The sequence below is a fragment of the Podarcis vaucheri genome (genome assembly GCF_965113315.1).
Source record: "Podarcis vaucheri genome assembly, chromosome: 5".
NCBI classification, from domain to species: Eukaryota; Metazoa; Chordata; class Lepidosauria; order Squamata; family Lacertidae; genus Podarcis; species Podarcis vaucheri.
The window spans coordinates 42,070,015-42,092,703 of NC_138763.1; the positions used below are offsets into that span (position 1 = coordinate 42,070,015).

Below are 22,689 nucleotides of genomic sequence, written 5' to 3' on the forward strand. Positions count from 1 at the left end.
GTAGTGAAACATCAAATAATTGCTGTACTTATCTTATCCATCTGTTCATTTCCTCCTTTATTCTTTCAAAATTCTACCCTTTTGCTGTCCTTTTGCCACCAGTCATTGTCCTGCCGGGGTTTTGTGCAATCCAGAACATCACCTGCTGCCTTTGGACAGGTAAACTGCTTGGAGAAGAAATGCCATGATTGAAAAAACAACAACAACCCTAAAGCCATCACCTGGCTTTAATTATTTCTGTAGCAGCTGTGAGTTTGTGCAATTCCTATTTTATTTCAGTAGGCTGGAAGGCGAACTATTTCCTTTGGATTGTGCCTACTGTTGGGAAAATTTCAGGCATTCCCCTGCAACTCTGACAAAGGTTGCTAAGTTACCTGCAGAACGTGCATGTCCTGTTAGCCACATTTCCCCCATTCTGGAGCATATGCTCATGCTAACTGAACTTAAGCTTTAAAAATAAGACACTGAGAGAAACTGACACTGAGAGATATGCCCATGCCTAGATGTCCTTGTTTCTTTGCAGGAAAGCACCTTGTGTGTTTATCTCTCTCTGAAAACATCAGCTTCCAGAATAATTGCAAGGTTTCAAGGCTACTTGAAAAGCAGCTGCCACCTGCCCTATTCAGATATTTTTCATATACACAGCTGATCCTTTATCTTTTGCTTCTGAGTTTGTTTGGGGGTTTGAAAACCTGAACCCGGGCTCTTTTGGAAGGAAGGGAAAGATAGATTTTAATCAGCAAATTTAATCAGGTGCTGTTTTCCCCAGCAGTTTGCATATGCCATTACAGGCACCAGCGGTCAGCTGGTTGGTGGTGCCTGCAAACCTCCCTTCGGCTGAGCCAGGCTTGTACATAGTATATATGATGTCAAGTGTAGGGCAGTTGGTTGTGCCTTGACCTACATGGTCTCATGTAGGAGGACTGGTGGGCCTAATTAGACCTATAGATTGAAGCTTGCCATCCCTGGGCATAGATGTCCATTGAAATACAGAATGGAAGATCCTGTTTTTTATCCATCCACATTTGTACTCCTAGTACATACACAATTGTATTCAGATATTTTCAAGCTATATAGCTTTCCAGTGCTTAAAAACTAAAAGAAATTACCAGAATAGAGTAAATACATCCAGAATAATCACAATTCTTTTGCATCAGTTCTTCCAAAATATAAATATATAAATGTATAAACATTAAATATTAAATATTGAAGTTATAGGGGGGAAAATATGTAAACGATAAAAAGTCCACTTGTCTTGCTATTCCTAACATTTTTATGTATCTTGTAGTTACCATTATTGACATTACAGTATTTTGTAACATTGCTACTAGTTTGCCTGTATTTACGTGTTCCCACAACTTCCTAATTATGTCAAGTTCATTGGGGTTTTTGAATGTTCATCCATGCCTTAGCATGAATAATTCTTGCTATGGTTAAAATATGTAATATGTGTCTATTCATAGTAATTTTGTTTCATTTTACCTCCTTTATTCTCTTGGTTGGCATGTCTTTTTTTCTTTAGACTTTTGTTCTGTCCACAGTTATTGTTTTCCCCCCTCAGAGCAGGCAAGAGCTACCCCTATGTTATTACTCTGTTGAATTTGCACATCTGAGTTGCCACTCCACCATTTTGTGGCATTAACAATAACACTATTACAGCATTGAGATAATTAAATGTTCGATTGTAACCTAGTTTATAGAGGGTAATTTCTAACTAATTGGTCTATTCTGAATATGAGTAATGCTGGATATTACCCATAGTTCTTCTTTAAACTTTTATGTTCTTTGTTTAAAGAAGTTAAAATATCCAACAAAAAAAGTATCAGGTCAGCTCCAGTAGAGACACATAATACCACCCTCTCTTTTACATTTGTCATTTTTCCTTTATACATCTATGCCTGTTGAAGAATTCTGAGCAAGTTGACTGTTGGTATTATAAAAGGATGGTTTCCTTTGGTTTGTGATTTTGGCCATTGGAGGGCAGTAGTACTTCATATATAAAACCAATAGGTCCCACAAACCATGTTGAAAAGGGAACCTCAGGTCTACAAACATAACAGGAGAGGCAATGGATATATGCTCCACAGCTTCAGACACACATTACAAATGTCCACTAGGGGGACACAGTAGACAAAGAGAGAACTTGTCAGTCATAAAAAGTATGGCTTTTTATTAAGGACATATTCGCCAGCAATATTAAGAACACATTTTCTCTGAAAATGCATTGCTTGAATTGTTTTTAATGCGAATGCAAAGCAGTAAGAAAGGGCTTTTCCCTGTATGGTTGTATTAGCATTTTCATTATTGGTTTGTCTACATCACAGCATCAAGCAAAATGTGCCTCATCAGCATTTTATTATTCAAGAGTAAACATGTGTAGGAGTGCACTGTCAATGGGTGTTCAGTCACTGAGGCAGTATATATATATGTATAATGCAGCATAGGCATTCAATGCATGTGGGTGTTGAATTGATATTCAAGACATGTGGTTTGCTCTCCCAGGGGTCAGATACCACCAAGCGTCTCTCTACGTTAGGGGGGCAGTTCAAACAGTCCCTGGAGCAGCTGATGAAAATCCTGAGTAACTGCCAGCCGTATTTTATCCGCTGTATCAAACCCAATGACTACAAGAGGCCAATGGTAATATTTCATTAAAATATCTTGATCAAGCTTTTGTCTTTAGCATCTGTTGGTTTGAAGAGAAAGGATATTCGTTTGGGAGGAATTGTACAGTTAGCAGAGGTGGGGGATGGGGGCCAGCCCCTCAAAAAAAAAAAAATCCAACGAAAGGGCCAGCCCCCCCTGCATGTTGCGGGGCACACTTGTGTCACATGCACAAGCTACGGGGCACCTGCACAACATGTCAGCATACCCCATAGCATGTGTGAGTGATGTCAGCATGCCACTGGGTGTGAGTGCAAGATGCGAGGATGCCACAGGGCATGCTTTCACCACGCGTGCATGCAGCAGGGCATGCATACCCGGTGTGCTGACGTCGTGTGGCCCTGCCCGCCCCGCCCGCCCGCCCCCCCAGTCACGGGGGCAAGGTGGTGCATGTGACAGGGTGCTTCCAAATGAGAGCAGTTTCCTGCAGATGGCACATTCAGATCTAATTTTCTTTATGTGATTGACATTCTAGGGTTTAATAGGCTGGCCCATTCATTTTGGTGAAAATTTGTATTAATAGGCAGGTACGAATAAGAAGCAAGCAAGTGGGTGACTCTAGCAAATGTTCGGCAATATTGACATCCCTTGTTCCCCGCTGTGCTTGTTCTGGTATCCCAACTTGACTGAAAATGTGAAAGAGATATATTTTTCATTAGACCCAAGATGAGGTGTGAAAAGAATAAACAGGAACACTTAATGTAAATGATCCAGAACCGAGGTTGTTTGTGTCAAATTTTGCTGTGTGTTTTATTTTCAGCTGTTCGACCGAGAACTCTGTATCCGTCAGCTGCGCTACTCTGGAATGATGGAAACCATCCGGATTAGGAAAGCTGGCTACCCAATTCGCTATGGCTTTGCAGAATTCTTTGAGAGATACCGAGTTCTGCAGCCAATGTCTTCTCGTGAGCAGGCAAGTTAGCAGGACTGATCAACCTTATTACTGCAATAAGAGGCATATTGATTTGTAAATTTTGAATCCCTTCTTACTGCTATATACATATCCAGTAAGCATATCACCAATAAAGGGATTTCTTTATTTATGCTTTCTTAAATCATTTTTTAGCAGTTGCAAGAATTTATATGGCAGTATTACCAGTGATATAAATCTCACCAATTCTAGTGTAAAAATGTACTTCCAGAGTATGACCAGAATCTGGTGCCCATTTCTTAGTTATTTTTCATGAGGCCTCTTAAGTTTCCAACCAAACATAAATGTGACAATTGATTTACATTTCAGCTGAAGAATGATGCTCGCCAGTGCTGCATTTACATCTGTGAGAAGGTGATAGGAAAAGATGATGAGTGGAAAATTGGAAGAACCAAAGTATTCCTGAAAGTAAGTTACTGGTTTAATCTAACAGTTTTGTCCACTTTGAACAGTCACGGTTTTCCTCAAAGAATCCTGGGAACTTTAGATCATGAAAGGCTCTGGGAGTTGTTAGTAGACGTCTATTTCCCTCACAGAGTGACCCTCCCCAAAGGGATTGTTTGCTAAACCACTCAGAATTGTAGCTCTGTGAAGAGAATAGGGGTCTCCAAACAACTCTCAGCACCCTTAACAACTACACTTTCCAGGATTCTTTGGGGGATGCCATGACAGATTATAGTGATACGACACAGCTTTAAACGTATAGTGCAGATAGGACCTATGTGAGAGCACTGTTCCCTCAGGTCTGTTTGCCTGATCTTCTATGAATTGTTTCTCATCGCTTCTCTTCAGCATTATGTAGTGGTGCACAGGGTTCAGTCACAACTCAGTAACTTGTACTTACAAGTCATAGACCTTGTCTTCTCCTGCCCAAATTATTTCTGTGGACACCCATGCTTGAGAGGAACTTACTCTCCATCTTGAAGCTGAGTCTACAAGCTGACTTCACGGCTGTTGTAACATCCAGCCTAATTTTTGTACTTGCCCCCCTTGTTCCCCTCACCTGGATCTAAATCAGTTGACACTAGATGACAAAGCAGAAGTGTTTCCTCCATCTCCATCACAGATTCTCTAATACATTTTGTTGCTAAGAGCAATACTCATATATTGTCCTATATACAGACTGATTGGTTCTGTTTTGTTACAAACCTTTTATATGTGGTGATTTTTAGATTAGATTAGTTGGTGATAAACATGTGAATTATTATTTTTTCCATTCTTTAATAGGACTATCATGATACAGTACTGGAGGTGCAGAGAGACAAAGCACTCACAGAGAAAGCCATCTTAATTCAGAAAGTGCTGAGAGGGTTCAAGGAAAGGTAAAAATGCTTCTGAAGATTAATTTCCTTTGGGTATTTTACCCATGGGGAGAAAATTGCATTTTTCTTGGGCTCGATGCAGGTGGCTTTTGTATGTGAGGTGGGGAGGAGGGGGTGCAGTTCTGGGTTTATTCCACTGGACCCACTATTTTGGGATTAATGTTAGCATATTGAGGTTTGTTTTGTTTTTGTTTTAATTCCTTCTGCCTGCAGGAAACAGTTTCTGAGGCAGAGGCGCTGTGCTGTGGTTATTCAGACAGCCTGGAGGGGATATTGCTGTCGAAAGAACTTCAAGATGGTAAAAAGCTTGCGTGGATCTTTCAGATGCAGTTATCAAAATGGGCTCTGCATAGCCAGGCACACTATTCATAGGTTCTTACACTAAAAGTCCTAGAACACTCAAACATTTCTTTGAATGGGATTCAGAGAATCAGCTGCACAGCTACTTATGGAACTATTTATGGAACTTCACACACCTCAAACTATATGGTGGGCTGCTTTTGAAATGTTGCAAGTTGTGCTATGGCACAACATTCTGCTGTGCAAAGGGGAAAGTGTCAAAAAATCCCCCTGGATGTGCTTTTCACATAGTTCTTTGGATCCCTGCCTTGGTTCAGTTGTTGTTTTTAATGCAACAACTGTCTAGGGTCTAACAGATGGCTGATTTATCTGGGGGGGGGGACTGTTGCTTGCATGTATTCCTGATGTGCTTTTAGTGTATGGATAAGATAGGAGGTGGATAGAATAAATTTGGTTTTGTCACTGTAGCAAGGACCTCCATGAGATGCTTTCAAAGACAATGGAATATTTATTCATTTGAAGCATTTTTAACCTGCTGTTCATGCACCTTGTCCGTTTCTTCTCTTGTGTGGTTAGATCATGTTGGGTTTTGAGCGCCTGCAGGCCCTTTTCCGGAGCAGGCAGCTTGTGAAGCAATATGAGGCCGCCCGGGCAAGTGTGATTAAGTTCCAAGCTTTGTGTCGAGGTTACCTGATGCGCCAGAAAACAGCTGAGCAGCTGAAAGCTGTGTGTGTGATACAGGCTTATGCCAGAGGGATGTTTGCTCGTAGGAGCTTCCAGAGAATGAAGAGAGAGGTGGGTACAGTTGGATCATAATCAGCACATGAAACATCATAGTAGGAAAGCTTGACAGCAGCCAAATCCTGCGAATAGAGAGTTGGCCTAGCGATGATTTTAGTATCCTCAAGGTACAAAATAACTGAACACTACATAATCATTTAATCATGACCCCCTGCTTACTACAGTTGAGGGTGCGGTCTTGGAACTCTTGACAAGGTGATTAGAAAAGAATTATTTAAAATACATACCAATTCAATTTGTTTGTGTTCAGGGTTAGATATATTGGCCTCATTCACATGTCACAAGCCATGGTTAAGAGACTTGATTAGTTCTTCTTCACTGGAGCATGGAAGAAACAAACCACAATCTCTGCCTTTGCTTTATGTCCACTGAACCATGTTTTACTGCAACAAACTATGATCAGTGAATGCATACAGATCATGCATTTATGGGAGTGAAACAAACTGTAATCCTTGTTTTGGATGCATTGCAAATCCAGAGTACATGGTTTGTTTCCTCCCAGTACTAGCAGGGAAAAGTGAAAAAGTCCTTTTAGGCCCAGTCACACTAACCATTAACTATGGTTTCCCAGGATGTCACTGAATGAGTTTTGCCTTTAGCACTTGCAATAAATTTTTAAAAATCGTTCACAGCCAAAATGATATGTGATGACTTTAAAAGACATTAATTTTCCAAAATATTTTTGATGCAACTTTAAAATACAGAATGAAAGCTATTGATTTATAAGGACACCAGTATACGGTAGATATTTAGGTTCTAACAGTAGTATTTACTAATTCTAAAGGTGAAACTGGTGTTTCATTGCAGGGATAGCTCAGATGGTAGAGTATGGGACTCTTAATCTCAGGATCATGAGGTTGAGCCCCACGTTGGGCACAATATTCCAGCATTGCAGGGGTTGGACTAGATGACCCTCGTGGTCCCTTCCAACTCTACGATTCTTATGTTCTTGATGCAATAATAGTGTATTCGTGGTGCATTTATTCTGCTTTATTGGTTGCTCTGTGATGCTTCCCCACTGCTACCATATTATTGCTGTCTGGAGAGGATATAGCTCAACAAAAGCAGAGAAAAAATAAACGAGAACATTCCTGGTGTAAAAAGTTACAAGATTTCAGCAGGAAGTTACTAGGTATGCCCTGAATGGAAATGAAGCAGTGTGACCAGCCCAAAACTTTTCCAGGTGCAAAGAGTATTGAAATTGAGATCACATGTGGCTTCCCCACAAGATCACGAGCACAAATCATCATGGATGCATAATAGAAAGGCTGTCTGGAAGGGGGCTCACAGTGAGACTTTTGCCCTTGCTATATGCAAATGTTAGGCTGGGAATCATTTGGAAAGGAGGGAGTGCAAAGTGATAAATCTGGCTAAAGACAACAATAGTAAGTTTCTGTTACCTGCAGCAGCAACTCAAACTGGAAGCCAGACAGCTACGCTTCAAGGAAGATAAGCATCTCCTTCCAATAACTGGAGCAAAGAAAGCAAGGGAAGAAGCACTTAGAATAGAAAAGGTAGGTTCTCTCGGTCGCCGGGCTCTCAGTATGATGGCATTCAGGCAGAAGAAACTCCCACAGAAGAAATGTGTGCTTCCACAGCAGGTCACATACAGTGATGCAAGTGGACATATTTCCAAAGCAGAAAGACATGCATGTTGATTGAGAGTTCTGTCTGTGCAGAAATATTAGGAAAGTTCATCATACGCAACAAATGTCCTCCCATCTGTACCTGTTGTCATTACTTTGCCGTTTGTGAAAGTGAAGTTCATTTCATGCATGTGTTATGGTTCTATAACAGGTGGTGGGGAACCTTTGGTCTGCCTGGTGTTGCTGAACTACAACTTCCATCATCCCTGAAGGCCATGGTTTCTGGAGCTGATAGGAGTCGTAGTTTATCAACATCTAGAGGGTTAAAAGTGCCCCACAACTTTCCTTATAAGGTCATCTGATTTTTTTAAAGTAAGAAGTAGCAAGGCAAATTGGGACGCGGGTGGCGCTGTGGGTTAAACCACAGAGCCTAGGACTTGCCGATCAGAAGGTTGGTGGTTCGAATCCCCGCAACGGGGTGAGCTCCCATTGCTCGGTCCCTGCTCCTGCCAACCTAGCAGTTTGAAAGCACGTCAAAGTGCAAGTAGATAAATAGGTACTACTCCGACAGGAAGGTAAATGGCGTTTCCGTGCGCTGCTCTGGTTCGCCAGAAGCGGCTTAGTCATGCTGGCCACATGACCTGGAAGCTATACGCCGGCTCCCTCGGCCAGTAAAGCAAGATGAGCGCCACAACCCTAGAGTCATCTGCAACTGGACCTAATGGTCAGGGGTCCCTTTACCTTTACTAGCCAGGCAAATTATTTTCACCATGAAATCTTCTTGTTCCCTATACGTATTTGAAAATGAAATAATTTGCTTGGAATCCAAGAGCATATGCTGGGTCTCAGCAAGCTTAGTTCCAGCATGTTATATTGAAATACTTTATTGTCACTTGTACAACTTGTATACAGTGAGATTACACAGTTAATTGTATATTGTATATGGTCAGATATCTACTACTTAGATCTGCTTTACCAGGATACCACTGTGCCTGTCCCTGGAAATCTAGGTGACAGAAATTAGGCTTATAAGGAGTAGATTGCTTACAGAATTAGATGAGATTTAGAAACATTTGAAAATATCTGGTCCATCTTTGTATGCTCTGAGTAGCTTGCATACTTTGCTCCTGAGTATTCCCATATGCATTCTAGTAACTTACTTTGTAAACCTGTTTGTCCTCCTGGCCATGGAAATCCAAACTTGCACTTTGTGCCTATGAGGATTTGGTGTGTGTACAGATTTTCATTCCCACAAGTTCCCAGAGCTGGCTACATGGATTCATATAACATGGATTCATATCCACAGGAACAACTGGGAGAGGATGCTGAGAAGCTAAGGAAATATGATGCTGTTGACGACAAACATGAAGCAATATATGATGTCATCAGTGACCAGGAAATGGTGGACAGAGTATTTGGTTTCTTACCTTCTTTAATCGGAGGCCAAGAAGGACAGGCTCCTCTGGGCTTTGAGGTAAGCAGCTGTAAAGTCAGTATTGTATAGGCCTCTTCACCCCCAGGGGGGAAAACAGCATATGAATTGGCCACCTGGAGATACTATCTTAATAGAGAAGGTGTCCACTATGCACACCTTACAATGATGCTTCTTAATAGCCGACATTGACACAGTTTTGTAGAGTGTCTTGGCTAAAAGGCAGGGTAGAAATGCCTCAGACAAGCCAACAGCCTTGCTGGAGCCTCGGTATAAGAAGAGCCCTGCGGGGTCACACCAAAGGTCCATCTAGCCCAGCATCCTGTTCTTGCAGTGGCCAACCACATGCATGTGGGAAGCTCACAGTCAGGACACGAGTGCAACAACGCTCTCTGACTCATGTTCCCCAAACACTGCCGCCATCAGGACTAGTAAGCACTGATGTTTCTGTGGGAAGGCAGAGAGTGAAGGATAACTGTTATGTACTGAAGTTCTCACCCTGGGCCAGCAGGGGGATACTGTATATAGTTTTCACTCAGGTCCACATATGCAAATAAGGAATTGAAAGTGACGTGCAGTGATTGGATAGTTACAGAAAGTTGTTACTGTTGCCTTGTAGTGGAGCTCTATATAAGCAGGCTGGCTGAACCCTTCAGTTCAGTTCTGTTCTGGGTCTGTGAATAAACAAGAGCTGTTTGAAGAATCGCTGTGTCGTCTGATATGTTCACCCACAACTTAACAATAACAACATGAGAGAGAGAGAGAGAGAGAGAGAGAGAGAGAGATGCTCTCTTCTTCTGTGTCATAGTCTGTGATTCTTTGCCCTTTAGGACTTAGAGACAAAGACACAGATGTACAAACTGAACGAGGTGGACCTGGATATGATCCCGATGGCCATGGAGCTGGAGGAAGAGGAAGAGGAGACGAGTGGTCTTGCAGAATATTCATTCCCAAAATTTGCAGCCACTTACTTCCAAGGTTCCTCTACACATACGCACATTCGACGGCCGCTGCGCCACCCATTGCTCTACCATGAGGAAAAGGATGATATTCTGGTAGGGTAACTCTTCTTCGCTGTGCTGCTTAAGTTCTGAGGACAACACTATAGCAGCACCCTAGATCTTATTCTCCCCCCCCCCCTTTGTTTTCTGCAGGACACAAAATGCTGTTCTAGAAATAAAATAGAAAGAACACCAATGCTAGAATGCAAGATTTAGATTGTGTATACACCATACATTTAAAGGATGTTCTTCCCCTCTTAATAACCCTGGGAGTTGTCGTTTACCCCTCACAGAGCTATAATTCCCAGCACCTGTAACAAACAATAGTTCCCAGGATCCTTTGGGAAGGCACATGCTTTAAATGTATGGTGTGTATGCAGCCTTAGTCAATACAACTGCTATATTAATTGATTTACAATATATTTGTTCAGTTAAAAGCAAAACCCTAATTTACTGGGCAGCAATTTTTTTAAGAACTTTTTTAAAACACAGGCACTTAAAAAAATACCACCGTCTCTCACATATGGGAGGGAATGCCTCATGCAGTCGTTATCGAAAAACAAAGGGAGAATATGTATTTATTCATATGCAGATTTAATAAATGAAGTTTATAAGATTGACTAAGATGTACTGAATCGGTTTATAATCCTCCATATTGTGTCTCAACACAGGACAAACTAACAAGCTGGTTTTACAGTACAGTATTAGCAAAAACCAGTGCCAGCTACTGACTGAACTGCTGCTGCCTAGCTACTGCTACTATTGCAGATTATATCACAAAGTTGTTATGGTTTCAGTACAGGCACACAGAACCTCACAAACCTCTGTGGGAATTAAGTGCATGCAAATACCCATGGGTAAAATATGTGACATGTTAGTTTTACCATTACTATGCAAAACAATCTCAATGTGTGTCCTATCCGTATTAGGCATCTCTAGCCGTTTGGACCACCATCTTGCAGTTCATGGGTGACTTACCAGAGCTAGGAAAAAACACCAACAGCAAGAGCAGCTCTGAAGTGACTCAGGTCTATGATACCTTTGGCAAGAAAAACCAGCTGCAGCCCACAGGCAACTGCAGTCCTGATGTGGTAAGAGGAAGACAACATTTTTTTCCACAGCTATAATCTTATGAAAATTAGACCACTCCCTTTGAAGTATTTGCATCTTAACCTTTTCGCCTGTGCTGTTCTCCCCCAGAAAATTACCCAGAAAATAGTTATTTGCCCCCAGAGGTACTACTGTATTTGCAGTGGCATCTTGGAGGAGGGAGAAGATCTCAGAGGGGGAATGTCAGTGTGTAGGAAGGATGACCTTTCACCTCGCATCTCCAAGTGCTGCAATCCTGACCTGGACTGAGGGACTTTCACAACTGTTTTATAAAGCAAAAAAAACACACTAAGTTACAAACGCATGTTGAGCTTGACCTTGGTAACTGGAGGCTGGAAGTCTGCATTTTAATTTGCTACATTCAAGAACTGAAGCAGACCTCCCCAAACTCCCAGGCTGTATGTGGGGCTGTCAAGGCTGGGCTGTGGGGAGCAGCCTGAGGTGAGCTGAGAGAGCAGGGGTGGAGAGTAAGTCCAGACCAAAGGAGAAACTAGGAGGCAGGACTGAAAGCAACTGAAGGATACAGGCACACACCATTGCTTGGGAAGACCATGTTGCTCATGCAAGACCTAATAAGAAAGAGGAAATCTCTTGCAGTTCTTCCTTTCCTAGAGGATCCGATGACCCACCTAGATGATTGGGATGTCTACCCAGAACGTGGAGATGCTAAATGGCCTTCATGTAGGTGCAACACACCAGGCAGCTGTAGACTAGAGCCAAATCTCCTAATTCAAACCTATGCAACTCCTGCCAGTAACACACTCACCAAGAATTTCCATCTATGAGATGCTTGATAATTATCCTGATTTTGCAGCCATCATAGAGATGCAAAGCCAAGAGGGTCATTAAGTGCTATATTAATATAACTGGTACAGTGTGTATGGACCAGGGGATCTGCGTTTGATTGGCCAAGATGAAAGGAATTTTGCAGTTGGTTGTTCCATGTTGTAGCTGGATTCTGGGGCTTAATTGTTAATTTCCTGCAATTAGTCCTTGCAGACTTGAATTGGTATAATTAATGAGGACAGGCTAGTTGTCTATGATTGGACCATTGTTAATTGTAACCCATTTTGGTTTGGAAGAAAACTGGGTCATAGTTCATTAGTACTCTGTTGTGTGAAAAGAAAGTCCTACATTCCATTTATATTACTCAGTGCATGATTTATAGTGCTGGGAGGGGGAGATAGTCTAGTGTGTGATTCTTCTTTCAAAATAAAAATCTGCAAAGTACTTGGCAAGACCCTTGTCTCGCTTCTGACTACAGTGAAAGCAGAGTTAGGGTTTCAGAAAAAGTGGTTTCAGAAAATCCTTGGCTAAGCTGGAGAATAACCTACCTCTGCTCCTCAAAGTGTTTTCTTCAACCAAATGTTTAATATGAAAGTCTACCAACATTCTAGAAAGTGTTTTTGATTCCAGGTGATCTGCTGGTGAATTTATTGGAGCCTGGCTGTCCTATGCATGCCTAAAAGCTCCACATGCTCCCATGGCATCTTTTCTCTCCACTTCTTTATGTGATTACCTGTGCCTTATGAAGAACTTGTTAAAACCAAAAGTTTGCAATAGTCTGATATGTCATCCACGTGTGTCTTTCATACTGTGGAATCCAGAATCACCAGTATAACATATACTGTGGACAACAAATCATTCTTATTTTGCATCAGAATTCCTGCATGTACTACTTGACTGGAAAGTTCTCAGGAAACAGTGCTTGAGACTGTAGAGAATATTTTCCCTTAATTTAGCAGTTGCCACTGACTTTTGAGGATCAAAGTTCATAATGAACATTTCTGTCTTAGAGGGACAACAGGAAGGACAAGTTTTCCAATGTCATTTCATCTGTGAAACTAAAACGCAACTCCAAGCTGACTGGAAAGGTAGGCTATGTTTTGACATTGGATTTGAACAGTGCTATTTTTACAGAAAAAGAGGTGCCAGAACTCACCACGAATGCCTCCCTTGTTCTCTTATAATATCAATGGTGTCCACCTGAGAGGTGCCGGAACTGAGTTCTGATGAGTTCAAGCTGGGGGAAAAGCCCTGGGCTTGAACTACATTGTTTAATAATAAGTACTCTGGGCAATAGTAATTTAATAGAAAAATTGCATATGAAAGCATGTCCATTCTGAAAGCAAGGGGAGCCGGTTCTTTGAGTCAAGTGACCAGACTTGATGTTAAATGAAAAAAGAAATGTTTGTAAGAGTAGGACAATTTGGTTGCTTGCACAGAACTTAAAAGACAAAAAGAACCCCAACCGCCTTGCTGAACATTATAAAGAAGGCACAAAGACAATAGGGCATGGGTAGGCAAACTAAGGCCCGGGGGCAGAATCTGGCCTGCAGACGGTCCGGGAATCAGCGTGTTTTTACATGAGTAGAATGTGTCCTTTTATTTAAAATGCACCTCTGGGTTATTTGCTGGGCCTGCCTGGTGTTTTTACATGAGTAGAACGTGTACTTTTATTTAAAATGCATCTCTGGGTTATTTTGGGGGCATAGGAATTTGTTCATTTCCCCCAAAAAATATAGTCTGGCTCCCCAAAGGTCTGAGGGACAATGGACTGACCCCCTGCTGAAAAAGTTTGCTGACCCCTGCAATAGGGGGTGGGAGGATTATGTCTCAAGAATTAAAAGGAAATGAAGGCTGCAATCCTATTCAGGACCAAGTCCCACCAAACACATTTTGTTGGCATTGATCCTCTGATCAACAATAAATATGACGGGACAGATGGATTTACTTCCAAATAAGCATTCATAGTGCATCAGTTTGAATTATGAATTAAGTATGTAAGACAAGTCCTGTGAGAGAAAACAAGGGCCCATCTAGTTTAACATCTTGTTCTCACAGTGACCAGCCAGATGCGTATGAGAAGCTCACAACAGAACCTGAGCACAATAGCACTTCTTGCAGTTTCCAGAAACTGGTATTCAGAAGCATACTATACTGAATGCAGCTAGTAGCCACTGATAGCTATATCCATGAATTTGTCTAATCCGCTTAAAGCCATCCAAGTTGGTGGTCATCACTGCCTCTAGTTTAACAACGCACTGTGTAAAGAAGCACTTTATTTTGTATATCCTGAATCTTCAGTCATTCACTGAACATTGAATTGAATCTTTAAATCCCTAAATGGCTTGGAGGCAGGATCACTTCCTTCCATAGGATCTTCATCAGAGGCCCTCAACCAGGTTCCCCTTGTGTAGTGAAGTGAGTCAGGTTATGTCACCTGGGATAGCTCCGTTGGTAAAGCACATGACTCTTCATCCGAGGGCCCGTGGGTTCAAGCCCCACATTGGGCAAAAGATTCCTGCGTTGCCTGGGGTTGGGCTACATGACCTTGGCGGTCCTTTCCAACTCTACAATTCTATGATTATTAGAGAGAGGACTTTTTAAGTGGTGGCACCCTGGTCATGAAATACTCTCCCCAGAAAGACACATCCATCGCTTGCGTTAGGATCTCTCCAGTGGTTGGTTAAGCCCCCTTCTTTCCCTTTCAGGTCATTTAATAATTAAAATTGAATGTATTTTAGTTTTTAAAACTCCTGTGTTTCTCCCCTTGCTATGCTTTAGTGACGTTCTATTGATTTTGTATGTTTTTGTGCTACTTTTTGTTTTGGTGCTTACTTCTGTATTTGGTTGTTTTCATTGATGATTCAATGTGTGAACTGCCCAAAGAACATGGCTAATTGAGAGGTATATAAATGACAAAGTAAAATTAGGGGAAGTACCTTAGCTCCATGGCAGAGCAGCTCCATGGCAGAGCAGTTTTTGATGGCTCCAGGTTCAATCCTGGACATCTCCAGGTGGGGATGGGAAGGCCCCAGTCTGAAACTCTGGAGAGTTGCTGATAATCAGTGCAGACAAGACTGAGCCAGATGGACTGATAGTCTAAGACAACTTCCTATGCTCCTATATGCGAATAAAATTAAAATTAAGTATATATAGGAGATGTGTGTGTGTGTGTGAGAGAGAGAGAGAGAGAGAGAGAGAGAAAGAGAGAGAGTGGAGGCAAGGGGATGGTTCCATAGAAGAGAATGTTATCAGTTATATGTAACAATTTCCTATCCCAGAATTAAGTGTATTTATTGAAAATAACCTTTCAGGCAAGAGGAGGAAAATGGTTTCCTGCTTCATTTTAGGTGGCTAACCAGCTGAGCAATGGGGAAGATATGTTTCGGGAGGAAAGCACTGTGTCTGAGGGACCTATGTCTAACCTTGAGAAAGTGCACTTCATTATTGGCAATGCTATCCAGCGTCCTGCCATCAGGTATTATATATTAAGGGGCAGCTTACATTTTCAGATTACAGTGGTACCTCGAGTTACAAACACCTCAGCTTACAGACGCTTCAGGTTACAAACTCCGCTAACCTGGAAGAACTACCTCAAGTTGAGAACTTTACCCCAGGATGAGAATGGAAATTGTGTGCGGATGGCGCAGCGGCAGCAAGAGGCCCCATTAGTGAAAGCACGCCTCTAGTTAGGAACAGTTTCAGGTTAAGAACAGACCTCCAAAACGAATTAAGTTCATAACTAGAGGTACCACTGTACAGAGTATATCCAAATGACCAGCTAGAAAAGTCTGGGTTCATCTTAACTTCATCCATATTTTAACATTCTGTATATCTGGTATATTAACTAGGCCAACATTTGTGGGTCTGTGGCCATTTGCAAACTGAGATGGGCACCACATGCAGAACACCAACTTTTTTAATTTGGTGGCTTCTTTCCAGCCTAATTTCAGCAAGGAGGGGGGTGGGAGCAAGGACCCTGTGGGTGCCAGGAAAGCCCTCTGCAAGGCCTATGGGTGCCACATTGGCAACCCCTGAATTAGGCATTCTTGATAGAACAAGAATGAAGCAGAAGTGTAGCATAGGTAGGGCTTTTATATGTGGGATATGAGGGCCTTTGCCTCAGGCAGCAAAATGTGTTGAGCCAGTCCTGCATATAGCCCTTAGAAAAATGTGTTAAAAATTGTGTAGATCTGTACCAGGTTGAGCATAAGATGCCTAGGTGCAGCATTTATTACAAAACAAAAAGCACAATGTAATCAAACAGGCTTCAAGTACACCCACTTGTAGCAGGGAAATTGTACATGGATCCGTTTAGCAAAAAGTCTGTCATTGGGGATGAGGATTATTTTGCTAATTAGTTTTCTTCCACAGGGATGAAATTTACTGTCAGATCTGCAAGCAACTCAGTGAGAATAAAAACCAAACCAGTTATCTGAGAGGTTGGATTTTGCTGTCTCTCTGTCTTAGTTCCTTCTGTCCTTCAGACAAGTTTGTGAAGGTAGTTATTCTGCGGGGGTTTTTTTTTTTTTTACAGTATGTTGGAATCTAGAATATCAATAATGTACAGGATTTTGTCTGTGATAGGTGTGCATAGAGAGGGGGAACTGTCTAAGACAAAAGCCCACAGCTACTGCCCCTCACCACCACCACCACCACCACCTTCCGCTGCCCTCACCCTCATGGTGCCTCCCCACCTCCTCCTCTCCTCTCCTCTCCTCTCCTCTCCTCTCCTCTCCTCTCCTCTCCTCTCCTCTTCTCTTCTCTCCCCCCACCCTGTCACCTTCCACCACTTCACCATCTTGAGATGAGATGCTGTTACCCTAAAATAACCTCATTGGCAACTCTAGGATCCTGGCATAGGTGCCAACTCCCTGGAGCCCTGGGTGCCCGAGTACCCACAAAATTCCCCATGAAGGGACTGGGCACCCACAAATTTCAGTGCCAGGGCCATGCACGTTGCATGACACCCATGGCCCCAGCCCCCAGGCACCCATGGTCACAGGGCCAAGCTGGCAGCCCTGGATCCTGGTGCCATCTTGGAGCTTCTTTCCTGGCAACCACAGAAGAGGGGATGAATGAGGAGAAGGCAGTGGAGATGATGGTTGTGGCAGTGAAGGTAGCAGTGCATAATTGTGGGGTAGGAACAAAATTTCTCCTTCCACATTTGCAACCCTAGAAAAAAATGTCACTTTCCTTGAGGTCAAGGAGTGTCAAAGAATATCATGTCGTTTGGGAAATGATATTCAAACCCAGAAAGAAAAGAGGTGTAAACCAAGAGTAAATATTTTCGCAAGTTCTACATACCTGTATTAGATGGTTAATAAGGATTTGGGGATATTCTTTGCTTTCTAATACTGTGGTCTGCTTTATACTTCCAGTACCTACTGAATTTCATCCAGGGTGGACCAACATTATATGTCCCATACTGTGCTGAAAGACTGAAGCGTACATATATGAATGGAACACGATCTGACCCGCCTAGTTGGCTGGAGCTGCAGGTAACCATCATTTTATCCTTTTCTCACACTGATGAATCTTGCTGGGTTGTAACAGAAGGCAGTTAACCTCCTCATGGGGTCTGTGCTTTTTACTGCTTTCTGCACTAGTCTGTCTGGAATTGCTTCCTTGTGTTCACTTACTCTTTAGACAAAGGCCAAAGTGATAGTTTTGATTCCTAGTGATGAGGGACAGATGATACAGAAGGAACGGGACAGAGCTCAAGCTAAGAAATGACCAGAGCAGTCTAATCAGCTGGAATAGCAGCACAATAGGCATCTGCACTTGGGGAAATAGGGCAACTATTAAATTCAGGGCTTTTAAAAAAGTTTTTTCTCCTGAGCTTTGGGGGGAAATGTGAAAGGCAGTACAAGGGAAATTTGAGAGGGAGACCTGTCTTGTTCATGATGTCATACAGATACATGTTAAAAAGTGAGTGAGGAAAGTGTGGCTTTGTCACAGAAAGTGTCCAGTGTGGAAGCCATGAATGCCATTGGCAGATTGTTGCAGTAGATGGTTTTTATCTTGTCCCCCTTGCCTGTTTTTCCAGTTCTGATAGATGGCAAAAACATATAATTTTTGCAATAAAACGTGATTGCAGCAACAACCTGCCTAGCGCGGATAGGCAAAATACTGCTGAGTCCCATCCCCCCCCCCCGCGTGCTCCCCAGCCCCTGAACAGCCTCTTTTGGTTGTCCCAGTACCAATTTCCATTCCTGTGGCAGGAGTGTCGAGTCTTTAAGTATTCATTTATTCTCTTTTTTCCCTAGGAGTTTGGCCATGAGGAAGTGCATTTCTGGAGAATATAACGCTATCTTGCTATGTAGAATCTCAGTTTTTATTGCAAAATTCAGTACTGATATTTTGCTCTTAAAATGAATACAACAGATTCTGGCGTATTAGGTGACTGGGCGTATTAGACAACCCCCAACTTTTCCTGTTAAAATATAGAGTTTGGGATATACTCGCCATATAAGACTACCCCCGCCTGCAGCCAACTAGCAGCAGCCCAAGGCGAGGCGAGCGAGCCCCAATTGGCCATCCAGCAAAGCGGCAGGCTGCGCTTACCGGCTGGTAGTTCTGGCAGTTGTGGGGATGCCCACCTCCTTGGAGCCCCGGCCGAAGCCGCGCACCACCTCGCCATGGGAAGGGGAGGCTGCCGCGGTTGCTGCTGCTTCGGGATAGCTGCCTGCTATCCGGTGGTCCTCATGGTGGCAGGGCGGGCAAGCGAGCGAGAGGGCAAGGGCTTGGAATGGGGTGGGTGGGAAGAGTCACCGCCAGTTCTTCTCTCCAGCCCACAGCCACTGCCTGGCTGCATCCCGCTCAGCCGTCACTGCGCGGGTTAGCTCTCTTCAGCCCGCAGCCGCTCCTGGCTGCATCCCGCGCAGCCGCTGCCACCTGCCACAACCATACCCGGCGTATAAGGCAACCCCCAACTTTGGAGAAGATTTTCCAGGGTTCAAAAGTCGCCTTATACGCCAGAACATACAGTACTTGTAATTAAACCCCAACTCCAGCTGCAAGAACAATGAAGGCAATTAAGATAAGCTATTCAAGGGACAATTAAGGCAGTATATATTACTAATCCTATATCCAGGATCATGGGGAAGATTTTTTAAAAATTAATATTGGAAAGGATCTTTGCTGGCCACAAGGAAGAGCATTGCTGGATTAAGTGGTGTGCTGAACTTTCATTATTAAACCCTTCCAGTTAATTGCAGAGAAGCAATGTGTCTGCAGTACTAAAGAGCTTTAGAGCAGAAGAAGCCTGAATGTTACTACATAATTACTTTCGTCTAATAGCATCTAGAAGAGTCAGGTTTCTCCCCTTTATCTGAAAGGTGGATATTTGTGTAAAGATTTGGAACTCTCATTGAGCAAGTGTGGAGAAAGTTGCTGTGTGACTCTGCCCCTGTGTTTCTTTGGCTTTCAGGCAACAAAGAATAAGAAGCCTATTACTCTTAGCGTGACCTTGATGAATGGGAGCAGCATCACAGTCTCGGCAGATTCAGCCTCCATTGCAAAGGAAATTTGCCAGCGTGTTGCTGAGAAAACTAACCTGAAGGATACATTTGGTTTCTCTCTCTATATTGCTTTGTATGACAAGGTGAAAAAACATTGCATGTGGGATGAAATCTGCGTAAATGCATTTGGGGGTGGGAGGCATCTGCACAACTCTTTTAAATTTCAGTTATGTTTTGTGTGTGAAAGGCAGGACGGGGGGGGGGGGAGAGGGCCTTTTGCCATCAGTGTAGCCCAATTCTTCATATGTGAAAATGCAATTTCCCATATTCTAAGCCTGATTGTTGGCCATCTTCCCACATAATTGGAGCAAGGAAGGTGTGTGTTTAGATCTGAAGACCAGTTTGCGTTTTGGGCTTTTTAATGTGGCCAAACACACACATATACCGATGTAGATTGAATGTGCTTGTGGTTATCTTGGTCATGTGAAAGTCATACTATGGCTAACATCCCTATGATAAGTAGCCCATTGCATGCAGCCTGTAGATTTTGTGCTCCTGGTAGCAGATTCACACAAATAGTCACACGTGCATATTCCGTCTGCATGGGCAAAAAGTCTACATGACATTCTTTTTAAAGAACGAGCCCATTTATATCAACCTACCTTGGATACTCAAGTAAGGAATGACCTTTTATCTTCTAGCAATCATCTGGGTCTCAAAATACAGTGGAATAAATGTGGGGGTGGTTTTGGTATGCATTTATACCTCATCTTTGAATATCTACAAATGTGTCTATCTACAAAGTTCCACACATGGCTTTTTTAAGGAATAGTGTTTGTATCAAGCCCCTGCCCTGACATCAACAAATACCCTAGAAGGGCATAAAGTGAAACCACCTTCCCATCCTTGCATTACCATACGCTGGCCCGGGGCTGATAGGAGTTGTAGGAGGGTACCAGGTTGTGGGGTTTTTTTAGATCTATGTACTGCTCTTCAAAAAAATCTCAGGATAAGAATACAAGATGGAAACACAAATAAATAGTTAAAACCAGTGCTTTTCTTCTAGAAAAAATGCTTCTGGTACTGGCGTACTCTTGAGTATCCCCAGAAAAAAGCATTGGTTTATAATAATTTATTATTTATACCCCACCCATCTGGCTGGGCTTCCCCAGCCACTCTGGGCGGCTTCCAACAAAATATTAAAATACCGTAATACATCAAACATTAAAAGCTTCTCTAAATAGGGCAGCCTTTAGATGTCTTCTAAAAGTCTGGTAGTTGTTGTTCTCTTTGAAAATAATAATAAAACAGAAACAACAAAACAATAACCCCGCAACCCACAAACACATTTATAAAGCTGTAGAATGTTATTCAGCCAAAGGCCTGGTTAAAGAGGAACATTTTTGTCTGGCACCTAAAGATATATATAATAAAGGTGTCAGGTGAACCTCCCTGGGGACAGCATTCCACAAGCCACCTCAGAAAAGGCCTGCTCTCATGTTGCCACCTTCTGTACCTCTTGTGCAGGAGGCGCAGGAGGAAGGATCTCAGATGATGATTGTAGGGTCTGGGCATATGGGGAGAAGGCTGCCTTACACCATGCTGCTAATTAATTATCTTGGTGAAATATAACGTACTGTGTAATTTTCACTCACAACTTATCCCCTTACATGAGATGACTTGGGGGCATTTTCCCGACATTATTAGAATATCCATTAAGGAAAACAACCTCATTTATCTTTGAAATGGGTGATGTTGATGTTGTTAGGCTTGGTCACTTGGTGGCGAACGGGAACACATAATGGATGCCATTTCCCAGTGTGAACAAATGGAAAAGGAGAAGGGTGGCCATGAACGCCACACTCCCTGGCGTCTGTACTTCAGGAAAGAGGTCTTCACTCCCTGGCACAACTCTAAGGAAGATCGTGTCAGCACTGAGCTCATCTATCATCAAATCATCCGTGGCATTCGATATGGAGAATACCGCTGTGAGAAGGTAGGTTTTTAATTTACTAATACATGGAGTCCAAAGGCACTTTGGGAAATGGATTGGTTTGGGTATACATAATCAGTCTTCCCAGCGGCATTTCTTTGACAAATGGATCTTTCCTTACTATTTCAATATTCTATTCAATGCCATTAGTGCAATTCATTCTTCTGTATATGTGTGCTATACAAACCTCTGGATCAAACCTGCTTGGGAGAAGATGAATATCTAATTTGTCTAGTCTGGGCAATGACTGACATTAGGTTAAAGCCTCTTCTAGCAAATCACTAAACCTGATTAATTGTCATAGGAGGAGGACTTGGTGGAGATAGGAGCCAAATATTGCTACGTCCAGTTTGGAGAGTCCATCCAAAATGAGTTGGTTCAAAACATGCTCCAGGAGTGTATCCCAGCAAAGCTGCTGAAGTCTAAATCCAAGGAGAAGTGGGTGAGCCTCATCACATATGCTCACGCTAAGGTAAGAACACCCAGGGGTACATACAGGGACTAACATATCCCATGGCTTCTGTCTTACATAACTTTGTTTTATAATGCATTTGTCCTTCTGTGCTTTCTTCTGGAACAGAAAATAAGTGTCCTAGAGGAATGTGGCAGAGGAAAAGAGGACCAATATATTTGCCCCCTATGGTTTACTAAGGAGGATTGAGCAGGGGGTCCCACTGAACGAATTTATGACAATTGAGAGGTTTCAACAAGTTGACAAATTGTGTATGGGCCTGACAGGGGTGATGGATTGCTAATGGTGCACCCTGTTTCTTTCACTTCACTGAGCATTCGCTGCTGCTGCTGCTGCTGCTGTTGCTGCTGATTTCCCACTTACCTCTTCTGTTCTGCAGCTTTTCTCTTTCCCTGTGCCCTCCCCCCTCTGCGTTGGTAGCAATAGCAGCTGAAGTGAACAGTCTTTGAAACACTTGGGGAGAACTGACGGTCGTCTTTCAGTATTTTATCCTCGGTGGATGTGCACCAGGAAATCCCATGTATCGCCTGTGTGTTGCAGAGCATTTGGAGGAATTCAGCAAACATGAATTCCAAACTGGACTCACTTGATCCATACCTTCCAGACTGAAATATTGATTTGGACATGGGTCCGCTTGAGAATCTACACTCAGTGCACATTCCATGATCAGGCTGTCAAGTATCCCAGAGTCTCTCAGAGCAGTGATGACATGCATGCCCATGGAAATATCCACGTTCCTGCACATCTGCAATTCCTCTTGAGAGCAGAAGTGCATCATCAGTACCTGTTTTCCCAGGGGAATTGCAATCTTATTTGTATATGTGGCTG

At 42.8% G+C, this 22,689-nt stretch overlaps 1 protein-coding gene across 4 annotated transcripts in view; it reads left to right on the forward strand.

The window, feature by feature from the left end:
• Positions 1 to 22,689, forward strand: part of MYO7B (myosin VIIB) — a 61,460-nt gene that overhangs the window by 18,092 nt on the left and 20,679 nt on the right. For 2 of the 4 annotated variants that reach the window (XM_082225180.1, XM_082225181.1), the window contains exons 17-34: positions 103 to 159; positions 2,503 to 2,640; positions 3,425 to 3,577; positions 3,905 to 4,003; positions 4,823 to 4,917; positions 5,131 to 5,215; positions 5,794 to 6,012; positions 7,425 to 7,532; positions 8,911 to 9,078; positions 9,867 to 10,091; positions 10,967 to 11,128; positions 12,944 to 13,021; positions 15,284 to 15,411; positions 16,308 to 16,434; positions 17,315 to 17,434; positions 19,366 to 19,539; positions 21,165 to 21,392; positions 21,694 to 21,861. In XM_082225180.1, the coding sequence (XP_082081306.1) occupies positions 103 to 159; positions 2,503 to 2,640; positions 3,425 to 3,577; positions 3,905 to 4,003; positions 4,823 to 4,917; positions 5,131 to 5,215; positions 5,794 to 6,012; positions 7,425 to 7,532; positions 8,911 to 9,078; positions 9,867 to 10,091; positions 10,967 to 11,128; positions 12,944 to 13,021; positions 15,284 to 15,411; positions 16,308 to 16,434; positions 17,315 to 17,434; positions 19,366 to 19,539; positions 21,165 to 21,392; positions 21,694 to 21,861 (2,532 nt within the window). The remainder of the gene's footprint in view (positions 1 to 102; positions 160 to 2,502; positions 2,641 to 3,424; positions 3,578 to 3,904; positions 4,004 to 4,822; positions 4,918 to 5,130; positions 5,216 to 5,793; positions 6,013 to 7,424; positions 7,533 to 8,910; positions 9,079 to 9,866; positions 10,092 to 10,966; positions 11,129 to 12,943; positions 13,022 to 15,283; positions 15,412 to 16,307; positions 16,435 to 17,314; positions 17,435 to 19,365; positions 19,540 to 21,164; positions 21,393 to 21,693; positions 21,862 to 22,689) is intronic. The other 2 variants (XM_082225182.1, XM_082225183.1) reach the window with 2 other exon arrangements.